At 43.9% G+C, this 23,077-nt stretch overlaps 3 protein-coding genes across 3 annotated transcripts in view; 1 reads left to right on the top strand and 2 right to left on the bottom strand.

The window, feature by feature from the left end:
* LOC120814177 (uncharacterized) overlaps positions 1-23,077 on the bottom strand; it is a 351,528-nt gene that overhangs the window by 30,973 nt on the left and 297,478 nt on the right. The window contains 1 exon segment of the mRNA XM_078088631.1: positions 2,165-2,341. Coding sequence (XP_077944757.1) covers positions 2,165-2,341 — 177 coding nt within the window.
* Positions 7,012-10,116, bottom strand: LOC120813858 (uncharacterized). The gene is made up of 4 exons (XM_078088726.1): positions 10,028-10,116; positions 8,838-9,119; positions 8,501-8,536; positions 7,012-7,118 (listed from the first exon to the last, which is right to left on the bottom strand). Exons 2-4 carry the CDS (start codon positions 9,112-9,114, stop codon positions 7,027-7,029), a joined length of 405 nt encoding a protein of 134 aa, XP_077944852.1. The 5' UTR covers positions 9,115-9,119; positions 10,028-10,116; the 3' UTR covers positions 7,012-7,026.
* LOC144388287 (metal transporter CNNM3-like) lies at positions 19,018-22,301 on the top strand. Its single transcript, XM_078088705.1, has 6 exons — positions 19,018-19,216; positions 19,335-19,431; positions 19,724-19,854; positions 20,257-20,383; positions 20,939-20,983; positions 22,052-22,301. Exons 1-6 carry the CDS (start codon positions 19,073-19,075, stop codon positions 22,099-22,101), a joined length of 594 nt encoding a protein of 197 aa, XP_077944831.1. The 5' UTR covers positions 19,018-19,072; the 3' UTR covers positions 22,102-22,301.

Here is a 23,077-nt window from a genome sequence, read left to right as displayed (position 1 = left end):
GTTGTACATAGTGTCAGTTTTTGTATTAACGTTGTCGTGTTTTAGTCTCTAAGTTCTAACCTGAGTGTAAAGTGCACGATACACTTGATACACAATCTGGATGATGGATCAAATGTCTGATCAAAGGAACATTGATAGCAACAGTACATGAAATATGGACACTTTGTCACAGACGCTTCAACGCGTCCACACTTACATTTCAATACGCTGAACATGAGAGAAAAAGTCTGTCAGACAATCGCAGAGCGACGGAATGTGGAAGCATTTAAAAATATCTACTTACAGGAAAGTTGTAGACTGTTTGAGTTGCTTTTAATGATTGTTTGATGTGTGAAGACGTTGAAGAACAGAAGTTGAGGGTGTTGAATGAGTCCAATCATTAGCAAGGTACTAAACTAAGCAGCATGAGACACATTCACAGGGGACATCTGGACAGACAGGAAGAGGAGTTCATCCTTTCATAGAATTATGCTTATTCAGATAACTAAAAGCATTTATCACAATAGGAAGAATTGGTTTCTGAAGGCTAGAAGTTCTTGTATCTGCTGTTTCTATTTCAAGTAAAGCTACACAACAACACGGAGAGATTGTGTCCGTTTGAGAAGGTAAACTGTGAAGGACACGGTCTCATCCATTGACCCTGTGATTGGTCCGCTAACTACGTCCTTTACGGAGTCTCACATCTCCGTTTTCATAGCACAATACGGCCGTTATTAAAAGGATAAATGTTTACGAGAGAACGGATCAGATTGAAGAGCTTTTGTGGGAAGAAATGCGTAAATATGAGCGCTTGTACAAGCCGTCATTGGCGGACTATAAGGACGCCGGATGGCCTCTGACTCATGGAGGGAGATCTCCACAAACGAGGGGAACAAAGTCGTGGAGGAAAATACGGGACAAATGTGTCCTTGATGAAAAGCAGCAGTGTGGATGCACGGGGCGATAAAGTCTATGATAAATAAATAAAGCAACCAACGACTTCCACACACAAAGACGTGACTCTCTAGGTCGTCTTCAACAAAACACGTTACTCCACCTGTTGTTCTGGAGGTGAATCGCTCTGCAACACACGCAGGACTTTACAACCAGGAAGTGAAACCAGTGCGTCGGCACGACGACGCAGACGCAGAAACATGCGCCGGCCTTTATTCAGGCTTATTACACCGATAGAGTGGTTGAATGACGCGGATCAGCCATTCTGAACTAGACTTATGAATAAAAGAGGTAGAAACTTTACACGTGTACTGTCCCTGCTCTGGGTTATCACGTAGATATGGTTCTAGCCTCGTATTTCAATGTTTTAAGGGATTTATAAGGTTGTTTATGACATTTTTGAAGGCAAATCTGGTTGGAGGTCCAAAGGGTCTGACTGTGACACTGCTGTTCACATCCCGTCTCCTGGCAACAGTCAACACTGGTTTACATCACCTGTAGTCTGGAGGTGAAGGTGTTACAGCTCAGGTGGGTCTGCAGCCAATGAGCACTGTGGTCCAGTCCTAAACAAACCTCTTTGGGCTCTGACACACCAGGTCCACCATCAGCTGTTGGTTCTTCACTGAGCGTCTGTGGCCGACTGTCACCTGTAGCTTCAACAAGTCCACTCTCATCATCCAGGGAACTGGCTCTCAGTGCAAAGCACCAAAAGCAGGTGAAGCTGAAATCCTTTAAAACACCAAACGTTCCTCCTGTGATGATCCATCAAGACGCTTTGAACAGATTGTTTCTGACTGTTTGTCTCTTAATGATAATGTCTGCACTAAAGAACAAACACACACTGGAGGCAGATGACCAGCATCTAAACATCCAAAAATTGTTTGTTAAGAGCCCACAAACCTGCAGCGTGACGACATTGACTCATATCAACCCACCATGATGCCGTGAACGTGTCAGGAGACACTGTCCTCTCTTACAACAACAAGACAAGGCTCCAGAGAAACAAGCCTTTCATCACCTTCCTCCCTGTTCAGGCTCATCCTGGCTACTGTTCCTCACTACTTCTGTCTGTGTTGATGGTCTCATGTGGGACACAAACAGTTTGAGTCTCTGGTAGTTTGAGGTCAGCTTGGTGTGTCAGGGTCTTATTAACCAGGCTGACAGTGGGACAGAGAAAAAGGTTTCCAGCTCCTCTACAGACTGATGGTCTGTGGCTGCAGCCTCTTCATACCTGAGAGTCTCCAGTCTCCACTGTGGATCCTCCAGTCCAGCAGACAGCAGCTTCGTCTCAGCTGAGTCTCCTGGATGATTGTAGCTCAGGTCCAGCTCTCTCAGATGGGAGGGGTTGGAGCACAGAGCTGAGGCCAGAGAAGAACAGCCTTCTTCTGTGATCAGACAGCCTGACAGCCTGCAGACACACAAAATAACACACATGTCACATGATCTGAGGGAGCCGTGAGGACTAGAAGGTCACTGCAGGACTGAGATACTATCAGGTACAGAGGGGTCACATTAACATGGTGTGATGTCACAGGAGGCTTGGTCCTGGACGGCTGGGTCCTGGCCTTCATAAGGGCTAGAGACACAGCCAGTGGGATATGACAGAGACCGGACCGCCGTAGGAGGATATCGTGGAGGAAGACTGTATATTCTTGTGAGTTGGATTTATGATTCCCCTCCGAAGACGAGACATCATTTAATATCGACCGGAGCCTGAGTTACCCTTTTTGGACTACTGTTTTTGTTGATTCCAGAGAACGTGAATAAAACCTTCTGTTTATATTTGAACCTGGTGTCCTCTCACTGCTTGAACTACCCCGGTGAGAGCGGCGGTGCCTCTCATGACATCACAATGGTTACTGACTGTTTTTTTGTCTTAAGAAGGTCAGAAATATATCAGGGATGTAAAAAAATAAACCAGGTGAACATTGATTGAATCCTGACCTCAGGGTCTCCAGTTCACAGCGTGGATTCTCTAGTACAGCAGACAGCAGCTTCACTCCTGAATCCCACAGGTCGTTGTTACTCAGGTCCAGCTCTCTCAGATGGGAGGGGTTGGAGCTCAGAGCTGAAGCCAGAGAAGAACAGCCTTCCTCTGTGATCAGACATTCTGACAGCCTATAAACACACAAAACAACACACATGTCAAATGATCTGAGGGAGCTGTGAGGACTAGAAGGTCACAGCAGTACTGAGATACTATCAGGTACAGAGGGGTCACATTAACATGGTTACTGACTGGTTTCCAGTCACAACTAAACACCCACTAATGTTCATCAAAAATCTGACAATAATACTGAGAACATAAATATATACATAAAATAAATGTTTGATGTAAATAATACAAGCAGAAAGAATCTTACGAAAGTCAGGAATTTAACTAAATAAAAGACACTGTGTTGAATCCTGACCTGAGAGTCTCCAGGTCACAGTGTGGACTCTCCAGTCCAACACACAGCAGCTTCACTCCTGAATCCAGCAAGTCGTTGTTACTAAGGTCCAGCTCTCTCAGATGGGAGGGGTTGGAGCTCAGAGCTGAAGCCAGAGAAGAACAGCCTTCCTCTGTGATCAGACAGCCTGACAGCCTGCAAACACAAAAAAAAAACACATGTCACATGATCTGAGGGAGCTGTGAGGACAAGAAGGTCAAAGCAGTACTGAGATACTATCAGGTACAGAGGGGTCACATTAACATGGTTACTGACTGGTTTTCAGTCACAACTAAACACCCATTATTGTTCATCAAAAATCTGACAATAATACTGAGAACATAAACATATACATAAAATAAATGTTTGATGTAAATAATACAAGCGGAAAGAATCTTACGAAAGTCAGGAATTTAACCAAATAAAAGACACCGTGTTGAATCCTGACCTGAGAGTCTCCAGGTCACAGTGTGGACTCTCCAGTCTAACACACAGCAGCTTCACTCCTGAATCCTGCAGGTCGTTGTTACTCAGGTCCAGCTCTCTCAGATGGGAGGGCTTGGAGCTCAGAGCTGAAGCCAAAGGAGAACAGCCTTCCTCTGTGATCAGACAGGCTGACAGCCTGCAGACACACAAAACAACACACATGTCACATGATCTGAGGGAGCTGTGAGGACTAGAAGGTCACTGCAGGACCTAGATACTGTCGGCTACTGAGGGGTCACATTAACATGGTTACTGACTGGTTTCCAGTCACAACTAAACACCCACTAATGTTCATCAACAATCTGACAATAATACTGAGAACATAAATATATACATACAATAAATGTTTGATGTAAATAATGCAAGCAGAAAGATTCTTACGAAAGTGTAATGGGAAAATGATATGTGACCCTTTTAAATGCTTCATTTGTATAACCGGTTTATTAGTTGCAAGTGGTTAGATCACAAAGGCCCTGACATAAGAACTGATGTCTCCCACTTGGATTAGATGTTTCCAGCGTCATAGCTGTAGAGATTGAACAAAGTGTTTGTTATGTCTATGACCACCTTTGTTTTAGCATGTTGGGAGAGCAAGGATACGGTCAAAGAGCTGACGTGTCTTACATGGATAAGATGTTCCCAGTACCCTGGCTGTAGAGACTCAACAAGATGGTTAACGGTTTCTGTTGACGCCACCGATATCTAAATTTAGGTATAAGAACTGCCTTGATGTGTTGGGAAGAAAAAGGAGGTTCTTGACAGTCTACTGACCACGTAGCTGTTGTGACCCTTTTTCCCTTGCAAGAAAATAAACGGAGAAAAGACATACTTGACTCAGAGCCTTTGTTTCTTACTTAACGATTGTCTGTGCAAAATCTTCCACCACAAAAGTCAGGAATTTAACTAAATAAAAGACACCGTGTTGAATCCTGACCTGAGGGTCTTCAGGTCACAGTTTGGACTCTCCAGTCCAACACACAGCAGCTTCACTCCTGAATCATGAAGGTGGTTGTTACTCAGGTCCAGCGCTCTCAGACTAGAGGACTGTGAGCTGAGAACTGAGGACAGAGCTTCACAGCTTCTCTCTGAGAGGTTACAGACACTCAGTCTGAAGAAAAAACAATGAAGAAAATATGAACATAAAGTAGAAAAGATGGCAGCATGTTTAAGTAATGATGTAGGAATCTAACTCTCTGTACTTACAGAGCTTTGTTGGAGGCTTTGACCACTGGCAGCAGCCTCAGAAGAGCCTCCTCTGAAGCAGAGTATTTCTTCAGGTCAAACACCTCCAGATCTTCTTGTGATGATAGTAAGATGAAGACCAGAGCTGACCACTGAGCAGGAGACAGTTCACCTGAGGAGAGACGTCCTGAACTAAGGGACCGTTGGATCTCCTCCACTAGAGAACCATCATTCAGTTCATTCAGACAGTGGAACAGATTGATGCTTTTCTCTGGAGACACATTCTTACTGATCTTCTTCTTGATGTAATGGATTGTCTTCTGATTGGTCTTTGAGCTACTTCCTGTTTTTGTCATCAGACCTCGTAGAAGAGTCTGATTGGTCTCCAGGGAAAGACCCAGGAAGAAGCGGAGGAACAAGTCCAGGTGTCCATTAGGACTCTGTAAGGCCTCTTCCACAGCACTCTGGTAAAGATGCTTTGGTTTAGGTTTGTCACTAAAGATTTTAGACAACAGGGAGGTTTTTTGATCTTTTAACAGCAGATTGACACCAGAGCTGTGGAAGGTCAGATGGACATGAAGAGCAGCCAGAAACTCCTGAACACTTAGATGGACGAAGCAGAACACCTTGTTCTTGTACAGTCCGCTCTCCTCTCTGAAGATCTGAGTGAACACTCCTGAGTACACTGAGGCTTTTGTGATATCGAGGCCACACTCTGTCAGGTCGGATTCATAGAAGATCAGGTGTCCTTTCTGCAGCTGATCAAAGGCCAGTTTTCCCAAAGACTCGATCATCTTCCTGCTCTCTGGACTCCATTCTGGATCCGTCTTAGCTCCTCCATTGTACTTGACCTTCTTCACTCTGGACTGAACCACCAGGAAGTGGATGTACATCTCAGTCAGGGTCTTGGGAAGCTCTCCTCCCTCTCTGGTCTTCAACACCTTCTCCAGAACTCCAGCAGTGATCCAGCAGAAGACTGGGATGTGGCACATGATGTGGAGGCTTCGTGAGGTCTTGATGTGAGAGATGATCCTGCTGGCCTGCTCCTCATCTCTGAACCTCTTCCTGAAGTACTCCTCCTTCTGGGGGTTGGTGAACCCTCTGACCTCTGTCACCATGCCAACACACTCAGGAGGGATCTGATTGGCTGCTGCAGGTCTTGTGGTTATCCAGAGGCGAGCAGAGGGAAGCAGCTTCCCCCTGATGAGGTTTGTGAGGAGCACATCCAATGAGGCCGACTCTGTGACATCAGTCAGGTCCTCATTGTTGGGGAAGTCCAGAGGAAGTCGACACTCATCCAGACCGTCAAAGATGATCACTACCTGGAACTCTTCAAACCTGCAGATTCCTGCAGCTTTGGTTTCACTGAAGAAGTGATGAACAAGTCCCACCAAGCTGAACTTCCTCTTTCTCTGCACATTGAGCTCTCTGAAGGTGATTGGAAATGTGAACTCTATGTCCTGGTGGTCTTTGTCTTCAGCCCAGTCCAGAGTGAACTTCTGTGTTAAGACTGTTTTCCCAATGCCAGCCACTCCCTTAGTCATCACTGTTCTGATTGGTTCCTCTCCTCCAGCTGAGGCTTTGAGGAGGTCTTCTAGTCTGATGGTTGTTTCTGGTTTCCCGGATGGTGTTTCAATCTGTCTGACCTCATGTTCTTCATTGACCTCTGCAGTCCCTCCCTCTGTGATGTAGAGCTCTGTGTAGATCTCATTCAGAAGGGTTGTCTTTTCAGCGATCCCCTCAGACACACGCTGGAACTTCTTCTTCAGGTTGGATTTGAGTTCACGTTGACAGTTGGTGATATTCTCTGAATGAACAGAAAAAGACACAAACCAGATAGTGCTTTACTTTAATGGTGTAATATTTCCTTTGGATTAAGTTATTGGTTGTATTTTTCTGCATTCCTATCTGAAGCTACACAAATATTGACTGTGAGAACTTGACAATTGAGAACTATGACTGAAACATGTGAAATCTGATATCTGAAATATGCTGGTCAAAGTATCTCAGTTTTACTTGCTTTGTGCTTTTCTGAGTTGATTAAACATGGCATACTTCCTGGGTCCATGTTGTCTGTTTTGCTGGTGCCTGTAGTTAAAAATAAGACTGGTAAATTAACTAGTATAGATAACTATCGACCTATTGCTCCTGCTAGTATACTATCCAAGGTACTAGAAGGGATTCTTATGGATAGGATTGCAGAATACATAGCGTCAACAGATAATAAGTTTGGTTTTAAGGGCAAGCATGGAACTGATCTGTGTATATGCACTTAAATAAATTGTCCATAGGTACAGATGACGCAATAGCACAGTATTTATGTGTTTCCTGGATGCATCAAAGGCTTTTGATCGTATCAATCATGGGAAACTGTTTGGTAAACTACATGAGCGTGGGGTTCCCTTTTACCTAATTAGGATACTGCAGTTCTGGTACTCTCACCACACTATGCAAGTCAGGTGGGGGACGAGTTTGTCAACCCCGTTCTATGTATCCAATGGTGTGCGGCAGGGCGGGATTCTGTCTCCGCTCCTATTCAATCTGTACATGGATGATTTATCTAGGGAGCTAAAGGGCTGTAGAACTGGCTGCTTGGTGGGGGATAGTCTACTTAATCATATGCCTCATGCTGATGATTTGGTGGTACTGTCTCCCTCCAGTGCTGGCCTACAGCAACTTCTTAGAATATGCTCTCAATATGGACTGATGTTTGATATAAAATGTAACTCTATGAAGAGTGTGGTAGTGATTGCCAGAACCAAGGAGGAAATGAAGTGTGTCTATCCTTCTTTCTCATTGGCAGGTGAACCACTAGAAGTTGTAAAGAAAGTCAAATATCTAGGACATGTGATCAGAGATGAGCTGTGTGATGATGATGATGATGATGATGATGTGTAGCGTCAGTGTGGAAAATTGTATGGGCAGGCGAACATGCTGGCACGCACATTTCACATGTGCACTTCTGATGTTAAAATTGCACTTTTCAGAACCTATTGCGCCCCACTGTATACTGCCCACCTGTGGTGTCATTTTAGTAAGTCGAAGATGAAAAAACTTCAAGTGGCTTATAATGATGCACTGAGAATTGTGCGTAAAGTCCCTCGGTGGAATAGTGCCAGTGAAATGTTTGTGTCCAATAAAGTGCCCACTTTTAAAGCTGTTTTAATAAATTGTATGTATAGATTCATGTGCAGATTGACAGGGTCTAAGAATATGATTGTTGTGTCCTTAGTGGATGTCTCCAAGAGGGACACAAGGTATACATCGTGGTTCTGGAAACATTGGACCCGAAGTTTTTATAAATGATGCCTCGTCTGCATCATTCTTAAATGTCGTTTGTATTGTCGTTTTTTATGTGTATGTATTCTCTATGGACCTCTGTGTCTGGTATAAAGTTGATTGATTGAATATGACCACGGAAATAATAGAACTGTGCAATAATTAGATGGTGGTACAAAAAGTCTCTTCACCTTGACCTCCATCTCCTCCCACAGGATTCGGTTCGCCTGAAACAAGATGTTTTCTGTGTTTACTTTGTGCATTTGTAGAGTGATAATAGCTGGTATATTTAGCCTGTGCTGAAACTAAAATCTACACTTAATAGTGGAATAGTTTTGCTTAATGAGTGAACACCAATTATGAGACTTTATAGTTTACAGCTATACTATAGTTATAGTTTTTAATCCCTAATCCAAGGGTGGTGCCCGGCTGTTATTAACATTTGTTAAGAATCGTATTAACATGAATAATCTGTTGTATCTTTATTGTACACATCTGATGTCTTTCTTCCGCTTTTTAACAACTTACCCGTAGGGTTAAAGTTCATTTTGGATAATTTTTCGGCCAGATCGTTCATTTGAATCTCTTTCAAAACCTCCACGGCCACCTGAACAGAGTCTTTGCCGTAGTACTTCTCCATCAGGTCCACCGTGTCCATCCTGTCTTTGTTCTCCAGGTCACTGCGTGGGATTGATCGGTGGTCTTCTGGGCTTCGATGGTTCTCCAGGTGCCACTTGAACTCTTTGAAGTCCTCCTCCTTGAGCTCCTTTAAAATGATGAGGATCTCCTTCTTGACTTTCTCCATCTGTCCTTTTTAAAGACACCCAAATAAACATCATTCACACAGAACAATTACTGCTCTGCATTTAAAAAGAAGCGTGTTTTAAAGATGGAGTTATATTAGTTCATTGGTTGTTGAGTTGAGTTGCAGACCGAGCCCCTCTCTGGCTGGGAGGTAGGTTTAGGTGGGTCTCTCAGGCTGGAGGCGGAGATTTTAGTGCACCAGGTGGAGAGGATCTGGTGATCAGGGGGGTTGGAGTCACTCACTCACAGGACAGTGAAGAGCGAGCAGTGTGAGAAAGCGAGATTTGAAGAGCTTGGAAAGAGGAGACTGCAGGAATAAAGCTTGCAAAGGCTGAAGAAGGAGCCGGTGAGCTTTTGAGTGGCTGACTACTTATGGCATGAAATGCAAAATCAAATGTCCATATATTTAATGTGTTTTAAAAAGTATTCAAGCTAAAAGTAATTGGATAAAACTTGATTTGTGTGTATTCAGCGGAGTTAAAATCTGGTGAAGTTTAAAGGTTAAAATCATCATTAAATAGTGTTTTAAAAATGTATTTAATTTAGTAGTGGGATACTTTAAATTTGGGTTGTCTTTCTACTTATTTTGAGGTTAATTTCCAGTAGATTATAAATTAAGTATGTGATGTTGGGTATGTGAATTGATTATGGTTTCTTGGGTTATATTTCTTTGACCTTACATTCATGTTTGTATTTCAAGGTTTTTCACCTGGTTTGACCTGGACAATTTTAAAAATAAAAAGCAAGAAAGCAAAGAAGTCCGAATCTTGGTCATTGAGTGGAATCCAGTCTACACTTCTTAGCAAGCTGCCCTTTCAAGTGGGGGGCTGCAGTTTGACCCTCACAAAAGTGAGACACTTGACATTGGTTTTGATACACGATAAAATAGAATTCTTCTCCCTCTTTCTAAGCACCTCTGATGAAGTCAGCGTCCTCTTTGTGGACACAAGTTGGATGAATCTGTGAATATTGGGGAAGTGTGAAGGTGGTTCACAGCTTCACCTGCAACAACAGAAATGCCGTGTAATTTGTATTCATCAAACAAACTCAATTCATAATCAAACTAATCATGAAGCAGGAAGTATATGGAGCCAAATCCAGGACAAAGCTTTTGATCTTTCGAAATAGAGAATTGAAAAAAAAACGTATTCAAAATAAAATTAAGATGATTTAGTTCTCATAAAATATGTATTTTCATTATTTTTTTTACATATATAATCACATTATGTTCTATATATATATTTAGGTTCTTTTCATTATTCAGTTGTAGATTTCATATTTTCCGATTCAACTGTTCAATCGTTTTTTCACTGTCAGACTTTTGGCCCTGATAAGGGGGCGTGGCATCAACCGAGAGGGGCGTGTCATCATGAGTGACAGCTTAACAAAGAAGGCTGAAAAGTTTCCTCAACCGTGTTGCCTTCAGGAAGCGTAGGCACTGTGGTAATTTTGAATCCACACTTTCTATACACCACATTCACGTGATTGGCAGGAAGACAATTTACACCAGTGACAAAGTTCTACTTAGCGAGCTGTTTTAACACGAATCACAGAATAAGAGCAATAAACTCAGAAAGTAGCGTTCAACAACCACGTTTGAATCTCTGAACCACTGTGAACGCAGCGTAGCATCCATGTGATGGAGTCGGCTCCACCCGATCACGTGAACATGGTGTATAGCGATATAAACACAATCAAACAGGAACAGCTAAACACACACAGTGATGAACCATAAGCATGTGACAGCAGATACGTGTGAGCTTGCTTTCTGAATGTGGACACACGTGAAGGACGTCCAGTCATCCGACAGCTTGTCGCAGAGAGCAGGACGTCTTTGACTGAAGGAACCCACAGTGGATGTTTGGAACGGCTAAAACAACTTGAACCCTCTGACTTGAGGTATTTTCCAACATGAGGTAAACCAGTCGTACCAGATGGGTGTGTGTTTGTGTGTTAGTACCCGTGTAGATGTGTGTGTGAACGGGTTTTTCTCCATTGTTGGTGTGGTTACGATCAGGAGTCCTGATGTCTGATCTATGAACGGCTTATCTGCACTTCCTCTCCAACAAGTAAAGATAATATATATATATATATATATATATATATATATATATATTTACGTAGTAAGTGTGTGCATTAGGTGCTATAATGTCTTTGGGGGCACGACTCTGTTTGAAAGGTCGTGTTTCATCAAGATTAGAAATATGAAGCAGTTTGAGGTTGATAGAACTAAATAAGTGAATATGGTGACTAAAAGTGTTGATTCATAATTCCAGATTTCCTGAAGGCAACGCGTTGAGGAAGGTTTTCAGCCTTCTTTGTTAAGCTGTCAATCATGATGACACGCCCACCCGAGCCATATCAGGGCCAAAAGTCAAAAACATTTGTATCCAAAAATATCAGAAAAATATAAGACCTCAAAAATAAATAAAAAATATATAGTGCCCCTCCGTCTGCTACCTTCCCCTCTTCATCGGTGACAGTCAAACACTCTAAAAAGTGACTAGATGTGTTCTGTGGAGCAAACAGAGCGTCTGTCAGGTGTGTTTCAAGAACAAAGGCCCAGGTGAGCCCTGTGACCAGGTGAGTGCTGGGTCCTAGTGCCCCCCCGTCTGCCACCTTTCCCTCCTCATCAGTAACAGTCCTCACAGACCCCAGATCAGACTGAGCTCCTCTTCTTCATCACAGCGTCATCATTCAGACTAACAGCAGCTCCTCTCTGCCTGCTCACACAGGCGCCACCTTGTTTCCCAGCTTTAAACAATCACACGTTCACAAGCATCAATGACGTCATTCAACCAATCACAGCTGCACTTACTGAGCTTGTAGACATGAACTTCCTCAGTGAGCAGCTCTCTTCTGTCCTCAGCAGGTCCGTGTAGAAAAGCAGCTCCGTGCTTCACTTTAGCTTCCATCAGACGGAGTGAAGCGACTTCTTATCAGCTTCTTATCTTTTATCAGAGAGGGTGGGTCCTCACGTCAAGTCCAAAGTCTGACTGGTTGACTGAGTGTCAGTCTGAGCTGTTCAAGGGTCAAAGGTGAACAGAATCCTGTGACAGTTGCCTGCTTGGTATTGTTGATGGGAGTCATATCCACTTTGTCAGGGAACAATGTGTTTATGCCGTCGCTCAAAGCCGTGAGTGCGTCTCTGTACGCCTTATTTTGATTTGAACTCCAATCAACGTCTGCCGCACTGGTGTCTCCTGCAACCAGCTGGTTGAGCTTCTGGTAGTGAGTCGGACCCACGTGACTCATTAGAACACGTCGAATTTCAGAAAAGTTGGGCAGGAATTGCTTACAGAAGTCCATGAATGCTTCAGCAAACAGTCTTCCCGAGTGCTGTATCGGCGGGAGATGAGCCATTGCAGCTCTAATGTCCGTATCAGTCCAAGGCCGGAAAACAAGTATGGGACCTGAGTGTCCTGGTACTTGAATCATTGGGGTTTGGAGCACAGATTTTGCATCCGGGGGAACTCCCTCTGGGGCGAAAGAGGGGGAAACAACATCTGATGTAGATGGTTGCTCTGTGATCAGTTTGTTGATGGCAGAAGTGTCCCCTCCGGTTGCTCCTGGAGAGCGAGATCGAGGGAGGAGAGCAGCCTGTCTCTTTTCCTCCTCTTCGCCGAGGAGTCGTTCCTGTGCTGCTTTCACTGCCGCTTCCTTTTCCTCCCTCTGCCGGGTGTAGTGAACTTTTTGAGCTTGTGGCCCTGCAGACGGAGGTTGCTGGTTCGCAGATGAAGCAGGGTACGGTGGTGGGCATGTGTTGAGGAGAGGGCCCCCAGCCCCTGTGAGACTCGGATACAAGGGAGAAGAAGCACATCGGTCATTTTGTTCAATAACATTTGCATCTGGTTTTCCAACCAATGTGGTTTTTGCGCATGTCAATTCTTTAGCCATTTGTTTCCTTTCTCTACATTCACATTCATCCTCCCACCATTTTAACCATTTACTTTGTTTCTCAATGTTCTCCAAGTCTTTGCCTTTTATCACCCTCTGAGTTTTTATATCCTTCTCTTTTCCCTCTAAGCCTGTTCGTAACATGTTCAGTTTTATTCTACTGAAAGAACCATTTGCAGGCAAAATCTTTTGACCAGTCGGGCAAAAACTCTAGAGATTGATCTCCATATTTCCTTCTCATCAGATCCACAATGGGTCCCTCCGGAGAACCCATTTCCTTTTTACCTTTACCGTGTACACCACCCATCTTTCAGGCGTGGTGAAGTATACTTTTTATTCCTTAAAATATAGTCGTCACTATAAGTCTTGATTTTCTTTTACGTAGGAAAAATACAAGTTAAAATCCAACCAGAACTATTGGTTAATAAATATAGGTCAAGGGCGCAAATATCTGTTTTCAGATTACTGTCCGAAAACCCCGATATTGTTCCTGTCTTCCTGTTAGGTCAAGGGCTGAGATTTTGCGATTTCAGTGAACTCTCAAAATCCCTCCTATCTTCCCCTTCGGTCAAGGGTCACATTTATGCGTTTTCAGATTGTTAGTCTGAATACAATCGTTAATACGCAACTTGCCCCTATCTTCCCCTTTGGTCAAGGGTCACAATCATGCGATTTTCAGATAGTTAGTCTGAGTACAATCATAAATGCGCACATTGCTCCCTGTCTTCCTCAGTAAAAAGTTGGATGCGGATGAACCGGAAATACTGTATAATTACTCTTATAATTTTATACACCTTTTTCAAATAACCGGATAAAAAGACAAGTTATCATCATTAGAAGCCCAATCAAATAACGTAAATATAAACGACCTGACGACCTGCTTAAATTTCAATCTTTCCTCTCCTCGTTTTCTGCTTCTATCTCTGCTGCCAAAAGCTCCTTCTACCAGTCCAAAATCGAATCTTCATTTTCTAACCCCAAAAAACTCTTCTCGATCTTCTCCAATCTCCTCGAACCCCCTACCCCTCCTCCCCCCTCCACCCTTCTTACAGGAGACTTTGTCAACTACTTCACCAGGAAAATAGCTGACATAGTCAGGCTCTTGTCATCTCCCTCCTGGACTACTGCAACTCTCTCCTGCAGGTCTCCTGCTACCACCATTCCACCTCTGCAGCTCATCCAGAATGCAGCAGCTCGACTGGTCTTTAACCTTCCAAAATTCTCCCACACTCCTCCACTCCTCCGCTCTCTTCACTGGTACCGGTGGCTCATCCAGTTCTAAACATGGTGCTCACGTACCATGCTGTGAATGGATCGGGTCCAGCTTACATCCAGGACATGGTCAAACCCTACATCCCAACCCGCACTCTCCGCTCTGCATCTGCAAAACTACTCGTCCCTCCCTCACTGAGAGCAAAACACTCGACTGGGTCTCGACTCTTCGCTGTCCTTGCTCCGAAATGGTGGAACGAGCTCTCTGAAGACATCAGGACCGCAGAGAGCCTTCACATCTTCCGCCGCAAACTAAAGACACACCTCTTCAGACTCTACCTCCACTAAAGACTAACAATTGTGTAGCACAATTGTACTTGGAACGTCACTCATCTATAGCAAATTGTAAATTGGCTTATTTGAGGATATTGCACTTTCTTGTTTCTTGTTCTCCTGAGTTTGTACCCTATGGTTGAATGCACTTATTGTACGTCGCTTTGGATAAAAGCGTCAGCTAAATGACATGTAATGTAATGTAATGTAACCGAAATTTGGATTTTCTAAGAAGAGAGAGAAAAAATAATTTTAAAAAATCCCAAAGTACTAAATACCCGTCTTTGTAATCTGTTACCACCCGTTATAATTCAGAAAACCCCGTTTGAAAATCAGAATATCAACTTCTTACCCGATTCGTGTGAAAATCTTCCTCATCGGATCGTGTTGAAGCCAATCAGATCTCTTTTGGTCGCCGGTCCCCTCTCTCTGAGTGTGATGAGGTATAGGGCAGAATCACGTTTTGGAGGATCCTGAAGGGGCCACTTCCCGGACGTCCTCGGAGTCCCGACGGAGCTTCAAACGATCCCACTTCTGACACCAAATTGTGGTGGAAGATTTTGCACAGACAATCGTTAACTAAGAATCAAAGGCTCTGAGTCAAGTATGTCTTTTCTCCGTTTATTTCCTTGCAAGGGAAAAAGGGTCACAACAGCTACGTGGTCAGTAGACTGTCAAGAACCTCCTTCCTGCCCCCAACACATCGAGGCAGTTCTTATACCTAAGTTTAGATATCGGTGGCGTCAACAGAAACCGTTAACCATCTTGTTGAGTCTCTACAGCCAGGGTACTGGGAACATCTTGTCCATGTGAGACACGTCAGCTCTTTGACCGTGTCCTTGCTCTCCCAACATGCTAAAACAAAGGTGGTCATAGACATAACAAACACTTTGTTTGTCTCTACAGCTATGACGCTGGAAACATCTAATCCAAGAGGGAGACATCAGTTCTTATGTCAGGGCCTTTGTGATCTAACCACTTGCAACTAATAAACTGGTTATACAAATGAAGCATTTAAAAGGGTCACATATCATTTTCCCATTACACGGTACGGTGGGTAAGGGACTCCTGATCAAAGGCGCTATTCCATTGTGGGTAGTTTGAGAGCCCAGGATCTGCTTGCAGTTGGCACGAAGTCGAGACACTTGCCACGACTTCACGACAGCTGCCTCGACTTTGCGCCAGACAGTTTTATTTCCCAAATATGTGATATGTTTGTTTAATAATTTTGCCAATATGTGACAATACAATACTGCCTTTAAAAGTACTAGTGTTGGTAGTTATTGTTTTAGTAATAAAAAGCCAATAAGTGATACAACGGCTTCCCATTTTAGTGCAGCTAAGCGAATATGGACTAAGATCACTTGCCGCCCTGGTTACAATCTCTACTTCGAGAACTAATCAATGCGTATGTGATTATATGAACAAACAATAACACTGGGTGGGTGCCATCAAGACGTGTCTAAAATTGAATGTCGGTATATAATATGAGTTACCAGTATTTTCATTTAAATTAATGTTGACTACAATTGTTGACGAAAGAATTTGCCTGAGCGTGATTGTGTGCATGACTGTTTTTAGATATCCAGTGATCGCACAAAAGCTGCTGGATTAAAGTATTAAGCGATTCTATATTGTCTCATGATCAGGCAACAGACAGTACCTTCATGATGGATGTTACCTAAAAGGAAAAATGACATTCTTTAAATGATATTTATTTCCTTTTGACTATATCTGTTGTGCTTGTGAAGAAGCGACCACCCAAACGCAAGGGAACGTAAAGTGTTTTAATGAACACAAACACACAAACAGAAGAATACGGGCGTTTGGCCGGCAACGGTGACGCCCAGTGAGCAGAGAACGAGGTCCAGGCCGAGGGAGACGCACCAGACAGCAGGCAGCTCACGTCAAACAGGAGGCTGGGTAAAGCAGAGGTTAGCAACGGGACAATAATAGTTCAGCACGAACCGTCAGGACACAACAAGGCAGGCGATACGGGACAGCGAGCTCAGGTACGTCGGGTGCACAGGTAAAGCTCTGCTGGAGAACAAGGGACAGAGGGAGGCTAGAAATAGTGTCTAATTAGAGGAAGCAGGAAGAGAGGATGATGAGATGAGAGAATGAGAAGCAGCTGGGAATGAATGAGCAGGTGTAATTAAGTGTGTGTGTGTGTGTGTGTGTGTGTGTGTGTGTGTGAAGGGGGGGTGCGAGTGTGTGTAAATTACAAGAAAGGGGTGGAAAGGAAAAAGAGGAAGGTACCCGGTTTATGACAATATCATGCTATAAACAGTTTTTATTGTTTACTAGGGAGACAAACATGTATTTCTTAAAAAGTATTTTATTAAAGAATCACTAGATTCATCTATATGGTGTTTTTTCACGTCCATTGTGTTTACTGTGCATGAATGCAACGCATAAATCAAGTTCTGTTCTTTTGTGAATGCGCTGAATGATTTCTGCAGATAAGTCCGTAAAAAATGAACAGTTTTGTTTTAAGCCTAGTACTCTTGACAAAAATATATAATATTACTAGTGGGTGAAATAAAATAATCTCTGCTTTGTTTTTTAATGCAGAAATAAATGTGCTCAAAATCATCTCTGTAATTGTGTCTTGGTTTTGTACTGCAAAGATTTGAACATTTCTTAACACTGCTTTCTGTCACTTCCTGACGTGTCTTCAGCACTGAGGAAAAGATTAGGCCTTTGAATGAACTGTAATATAACTATATTATATACCTATACTACTAAAATATATATACACACACATACAAAAAGCTTTCAGCACTTCTCAATAGTTTTAACGTTACAAGGCATCAATATTTACAATTTGCATTCATTCGGGGCGCTGCCGGAAAGTGGTTATCGTAACCAAGGCAACGAGTGGTCTTAGCCCATATTAGCTTAGCTGAGCTATTGCATCACTTATCGGCGTTTTATGACTAAACCAATTACAACCAACAACACTCGTACTCTTAAGGACAGAGTACAGCATAGTACAGGATAGTATTGTCACATTTTGTCAAAATATGAAAAGAAAACTGCAACAGTCGAGGCATCATTGCCGCAAAGTCGAGGCAGCTGTCGTGAAGTTGTGGCCGCTGCCACGACTCGCCACGGCAACTCAACCCGCAGATAACAGTCGTACTCAAACTGTATTATACCGTCACATGTTGCATATATATGAATACTAAAATGAACGGAAACAGCCGCGGCACCTCTCCCTTAAACTCCCGGTACGTCTATCAGCCGAGGCACCGCTCCCTTAAACTCCCGGTACGTCTATCAGCCGAGGCACCGCTCCCTTTGGTCGTGGCAAGACTCCGTTAACTCGAGGTACCTCTCTCGACCGATGAACCGGCCCCTGAATTCGTGGTACCGCTCGAGGTACCTCACTCAGCCGAGGCAACAGGCGAGGCAGTTGCCGTAAACTCGAGGCAGTTGCCACGATTCGCCGCGGCGCCGCAACCTGCAACAGGAAGTGCCTCAGCGAGATGCCGGTGCCACGATCCGCGCTAGCCCTCTCTCCTGAATTACAGGTGAATCGTAAACCACGGCAGACAAGACACGGGATGAAGGGACTTTTCTTTTTCAATTTCCCCTCTCTGAAATCCTAATTAGTCCTGATAGGAAATGTAATAGAGCTGGAGGAGAAAGATTGCTTTTATTCACTGTGTGTCAACAGGACTGATGGAATGAACAAATGGTACAATTGGATAAAAATTAAGAAAATAGCTCAAATGGAAAATAGTTGGGTTACTATTATACGGCAGAACTTATAAAGTCAAACCATTGAACAAGTTAAAGACAAAACACAGCAGAGTAAATGATAACAATGTTTAAAGAAAATAAATGGTTGCTGTCTGATGTTCTTCCCACTCAGACGGGCGAAATAAACTGGATTGTCATCAGACAGCTGTGGGAATCAGGCAGAATTGTTCAGCATCAGAGACCAAAAGCAAGAGTCTGTTACCTGATGTTTTGGGTCCTGTGTGTACAGATGTGTATGTTTGACTATGGTTCCATTCCTTAGTCAAAAAGAAAAGGTAAACAAAGCAGGGATACCGTTGATAAAAAGATCTTCTACTGAACCTTTTTACATTTCTTTTCATCACAGGAGTAACGTCTTGAGGTGGATCTGGACTGGACTCGCTTCGCCCGGCGGTTCCCTCCCTCGGAACGCCAAGTGCCACCAAACATGCCGAGGATGACGAGGAAGATTCCCTTTTATCTCACGAGTGAACAAATCCTGCATGCAGCTTTTTAGTTATTTCTGTGACTATTCTTTTAGAAGAAGAAGCAGAACTTGCATGTAGCAGTTGATTGATAACTTATTGGACTGAAGCGTCACGCGCTGATGGACTCGGTCACAGTTTCACTCCACACGCGTAATGATTACGTCCCATGTTGCTTATTCTAAGAGTGAAGAAGCCGTTTGTCCCGACATTGTACCTCACGTCGCTGCCCGTGTCTCCTGCCCCCCCCCCCCCACAGAGGTGGCTCACTTCAGCCCCGGGCGCATGTCCGAGAAGGTCCTGTTCCACCTGCTGCGTCACCCCAGCGTCAACCAGGAGGTTCCCTTCGACCCGAACAACCGGCTGAGCGCGGCTCACTACCTGTACACGCGCAACCACCCGGTGGACTACTTCATCCTGCTGCTGCAGGTCAGTGAGCCTCTGAGAGCCTCTGAGGCCCGTTGCTCGTCCGTCCCACAGAGCGGCAGGAAGAAGACGTGGAGCGCCGTCACGTGACCTCTGGCTGCTTCCTGTTTGCGGTGCTCAGGGTCGCGTGGAGGTGGAGATCGGGAAGGAGGGGCTGAAGTTCGAGAACGGAGCGTTCACGTACTACGGCGTGTCCGCGCTGACGCTGCCCTCTTCAGGTGAGCAGGAGGACTATTGATCTCCTTCATGGTGACGTCATCGCGACGGCTTCAACGTTGATGACGCGTTGTTGTATTTTATGAATGAATAACGATTCGTCGCGAGACAAGAATCACTCGGTTTGTCCGTTTGATCGTGATGACGCAGCTTTATTCACTCCGTGTTTCCATAACCGAGGTTCAAAAAGGAGGAGAAGAAGAAGCAGGACAGCAGATGTTGTGCTGACTCATTGTGTGTGTGTGTGTGTGTGTGTGTGTGTGTGTGTGTGTGTGTGTGTGTGTGTGTCTGCAGTGCACCAGTCTCCTGTGTCGACCCAGTGTCTCTCTCCCAGGGATCCCTTCGAGTCCGCCGACGCCACAAGTCCGTCCAGCTATTGTCCCGACTACACCGTCCGAGCCCTCAGCGACCTGCAGCTCATACGGGTGCGTGTGTGTGTGTGTGCGTGTGTGTGTGTTCTCAGCCTTTGAGTTCTCAACTCATTCACAGTGTTCATAGTACTTTTTCGTGGTACGTTTCACTAAAGTACAACAATCTAAATACTAGGGCTGCAACAACGAATTGATAAAATCGCTAAAAATCGAGTAAAGGAAGCGTGTTGTGCTCTGGCGCCCCCTGTGGACTGAAGCGGTGTGGCCTCTGAGCACCAGCGTCCCTTCAGGAAACGTCTCATTTAACGGGAAAACAGAAACACTTTGTTGCTCCTCATTTGTAGCCGATTCTGATGGTTGAAAAGAGGCGTGTTGTTAAAATGTTGAAGTGGTTTTATATTAGAGTGACATTAATGAACGTGCACTAACCCACTAATCGCTGCACGACGCTGGCAGGTGACTCGTCTCCAGTACCTGAACGCTCTCATGGCGTCACGGGTCGGTCACAGTCCAGATCCTCCAGAGATTAAGATCCTGCCCAACAGTCAGACCAAGCTGCTCAACGACAGAAACTCACAGCCAGGTACGTTTCTCCACCGTCCTCCTGGAACCAACACCAGCGACAACGTGTCCACCAAACCGCTGTGAATCAGGACGCAGGTCTTTTATTCTACGATTTCCTCTCTTTATAAAGGAAAGCTTAGTGGACTTAAAATATGAAGCGTGCATGTTAGAGAGCTGTCAATCACAGTAAGCCCCGCCCTAAAGCATCACCTGCTTCATGGTCTGTTAGAAAGCTGTCAATCACTTTAAGCCCCGCCCTAAAGCATCCCCTGCTTCATGGTCTGTTAGAGAGCTGTCAATCACTTTAAGCCCCGCCCTAAAGCATCACCTGCGTCATGGTCTAATAGAGAGCAAAGAGGAAGGCGTTGTCTCTCCGTATCATAGCAACCAGATGTAAAACCTTCCTGTAAAAAGCGCTTCGTGGACACAGACTCTTTGTGGATGAATCGCACTCGAGCGTCTTTGTGTTGTTTCCTCGCTGCTCGTCTCCTGATGGCTGAACGATAATAATCTTCCTCTTTCTCTCCCCTCTCTGCTTTCGCACCTCCGTGTCTTCTTCTGTGGTCTCGTCCAGAGTTCCCCGTCAACTTTTCCTTCTTTGATACCATTGAGAATTACTGTTAGTATTTATTCATTTAATGTTTGTTTGTCTGCATGAGGTGAAATGCAGCCGTCTGAGGCGTGACAGCAGACACACACACACACACACACACACTCCGCTGTCCCCCTGTGTGCGTTCCTGTGTGTCCATTTGTGTTTGGTGACGTTTTATTTCCTCTGCTCTTTCCCTGCAATCATCTCCCTTCTCTCCATCAGTTAAAGGTCGTGTCTGATCTGATCCACATGTTTATATCCATGACCTTAAAGGCTGAGACGTGTCCCTCTGGCGTCCACACTGGAGGCTCATGGGCACGAAGGCAGAGACGCGGCCCGAACCTGAGCTGCTAACGGTTCAATCGGCTTGTTTTCAATAGACACAATTTGCTGAAATGCAAATATATAATATATATATGTATTTATATTTGAATCACTAAACAATAGTTTACGTCCAGTAAAGTGTAGTTCCAAAGCGTAAAGCACCAGACCTCCAAATGAAGTCATAATAGTTGGTTTGAGCTTCTTTTCATGTATCACCAAATATATTTGCAGAAAGTCATACAGAAAAAACCTATTTTCATTCAAACATTAACCTAAAATATATTTCTGAACCTCTTTATGTTGTAAAAGCTTGAAGTCTTTGCTTTAATTTAGTGGTCCGATGTTTCGCTGAGTGCAACTCAATGAAAATTAGAGAATTTCTGAAATCTTTATTTAATATAAAAACAGGTTTACGTTTCAGTCTTTATCAAATAAAGCGATCCTACAGAAAGTAGCCTGGAAGTCATTTTACCTTAAGTGGTCAATTCCTTTGTACGGTGTAATATGACATGTTTCTTCCGTTTAATTTCTCATTAAATGTGTAAATATCCCATTAAAGCAGCGTAGTATATAATTAATAATGAGCCCTTTGTTGTAGCTTCAGTTATTAGAACTTTGAGGTTTTCTTCCTCTCGGCTTCTTCTTCGTCTCTCTGGCGCCGCCCTGTTGCCCCCCCCCCCCCCTCGTGTGCGTGGTGGTGCTCGCCCCGTGATGCCCCCCCCCCCCCTCACTCACCCCCCCTCTCCCTCTGGTTGGTCGGGTTCCACAGGTGGCAGCAGCGCCCAGGTGAGCTCCACAGAAGAGGAGGCTCATGGGTAATGCGGCGCTCACCTGCTGCAGGAGATTCTTTAACCAATGAATCATTGTGGCTGAAACGTCGTTATTGGACCAAACTGGAGCCAGAGATTTTATTTCTTCTTGAAATTCCTTTTATTTGATTTTAATCACAATTATTTTATGCTGTTTTATACACTTTATGTGTAGATGAATGAATATAAATGTATTTTGTTTTAATTCAACATGTTTCTCCAGGTTTTATACTAAACTGTGTGTGTGTGTGTGTGTGTGTGTGTGTGTGTGTGTGTGTGTGTGTGTGTGTGTGTGTGTGTGTGTGTGCGTGTGTGTGAACACGCCTCTGAATGAACCCTTTTGTTTGTACATTTATTAACAATGTATAATTTATTATTTTACTGCAACAACACGGTAAAATAAGATCAACTCTAAAGTTTAAAGGAGGCTGAAAGAAGAAGCGACCAGTCGTTTTAATTTGCCGATAACCGTCAAATCGTTTACTTCAGTAAAAGTCAAATGACGGCTCACTAAACCGTACTGCTAGTATTTAAAAGTATTAATACATCAGTGACGTGTTTCATTCATATTCATCCTGCATTCATGTTGCACGTTAACTCCTTCGTGTCCTTTTATTTAGCTTCATCTTCATCATTCTATTTGTGATAAACTGAAGGATGAAGTGATGTTTTTTCTGGGCAGGAAGATGAAAAACTAATCTGAGAAGAAACTAAAGCGTCACACGAATATAATAAAAGTCAAATATTTACCTCTGAGAGGTTCATTTGTAAATTAACGTCAAATATAAAATATAAAGCGCTGCAGTCAAGTACCTTGACTTTCCACTGGAGTGCAGTACTTGTACTTGTACACCAGATGTACTCTGTATTCTGTTTCTTTCAGCGCAGCAGGACAAGTTTTAAAATGAGCTTCAGCGCCGTCGTCATGGTTACGCTCTTTGTCCCCCAGAGACTCGTCCTGGAGTATAGAGTGGATTTTATTTAAT

This window comes from Gasterosteus aculeatus, chromosome 14 (genome assembly GCF_964276395.1).
Source record: "Gasterosteus aculeatus chromosome 14, fGasAcu3.hap1.1, whole genome shotgun sequence".
Taxonomy (NCBI): domain Eukaryota; kingdom Metazoa; phylum Chordata; class Actinopteri; order Perciformes; family Gasterosteidae; genus Gasterosteus; species Gasterosteus aculeatus.
The sequence above is the reverse complement of the archived record's forward strand: the minus strand, read 5'-3'. Positions and strand labels throughout refer to the sequence as shown.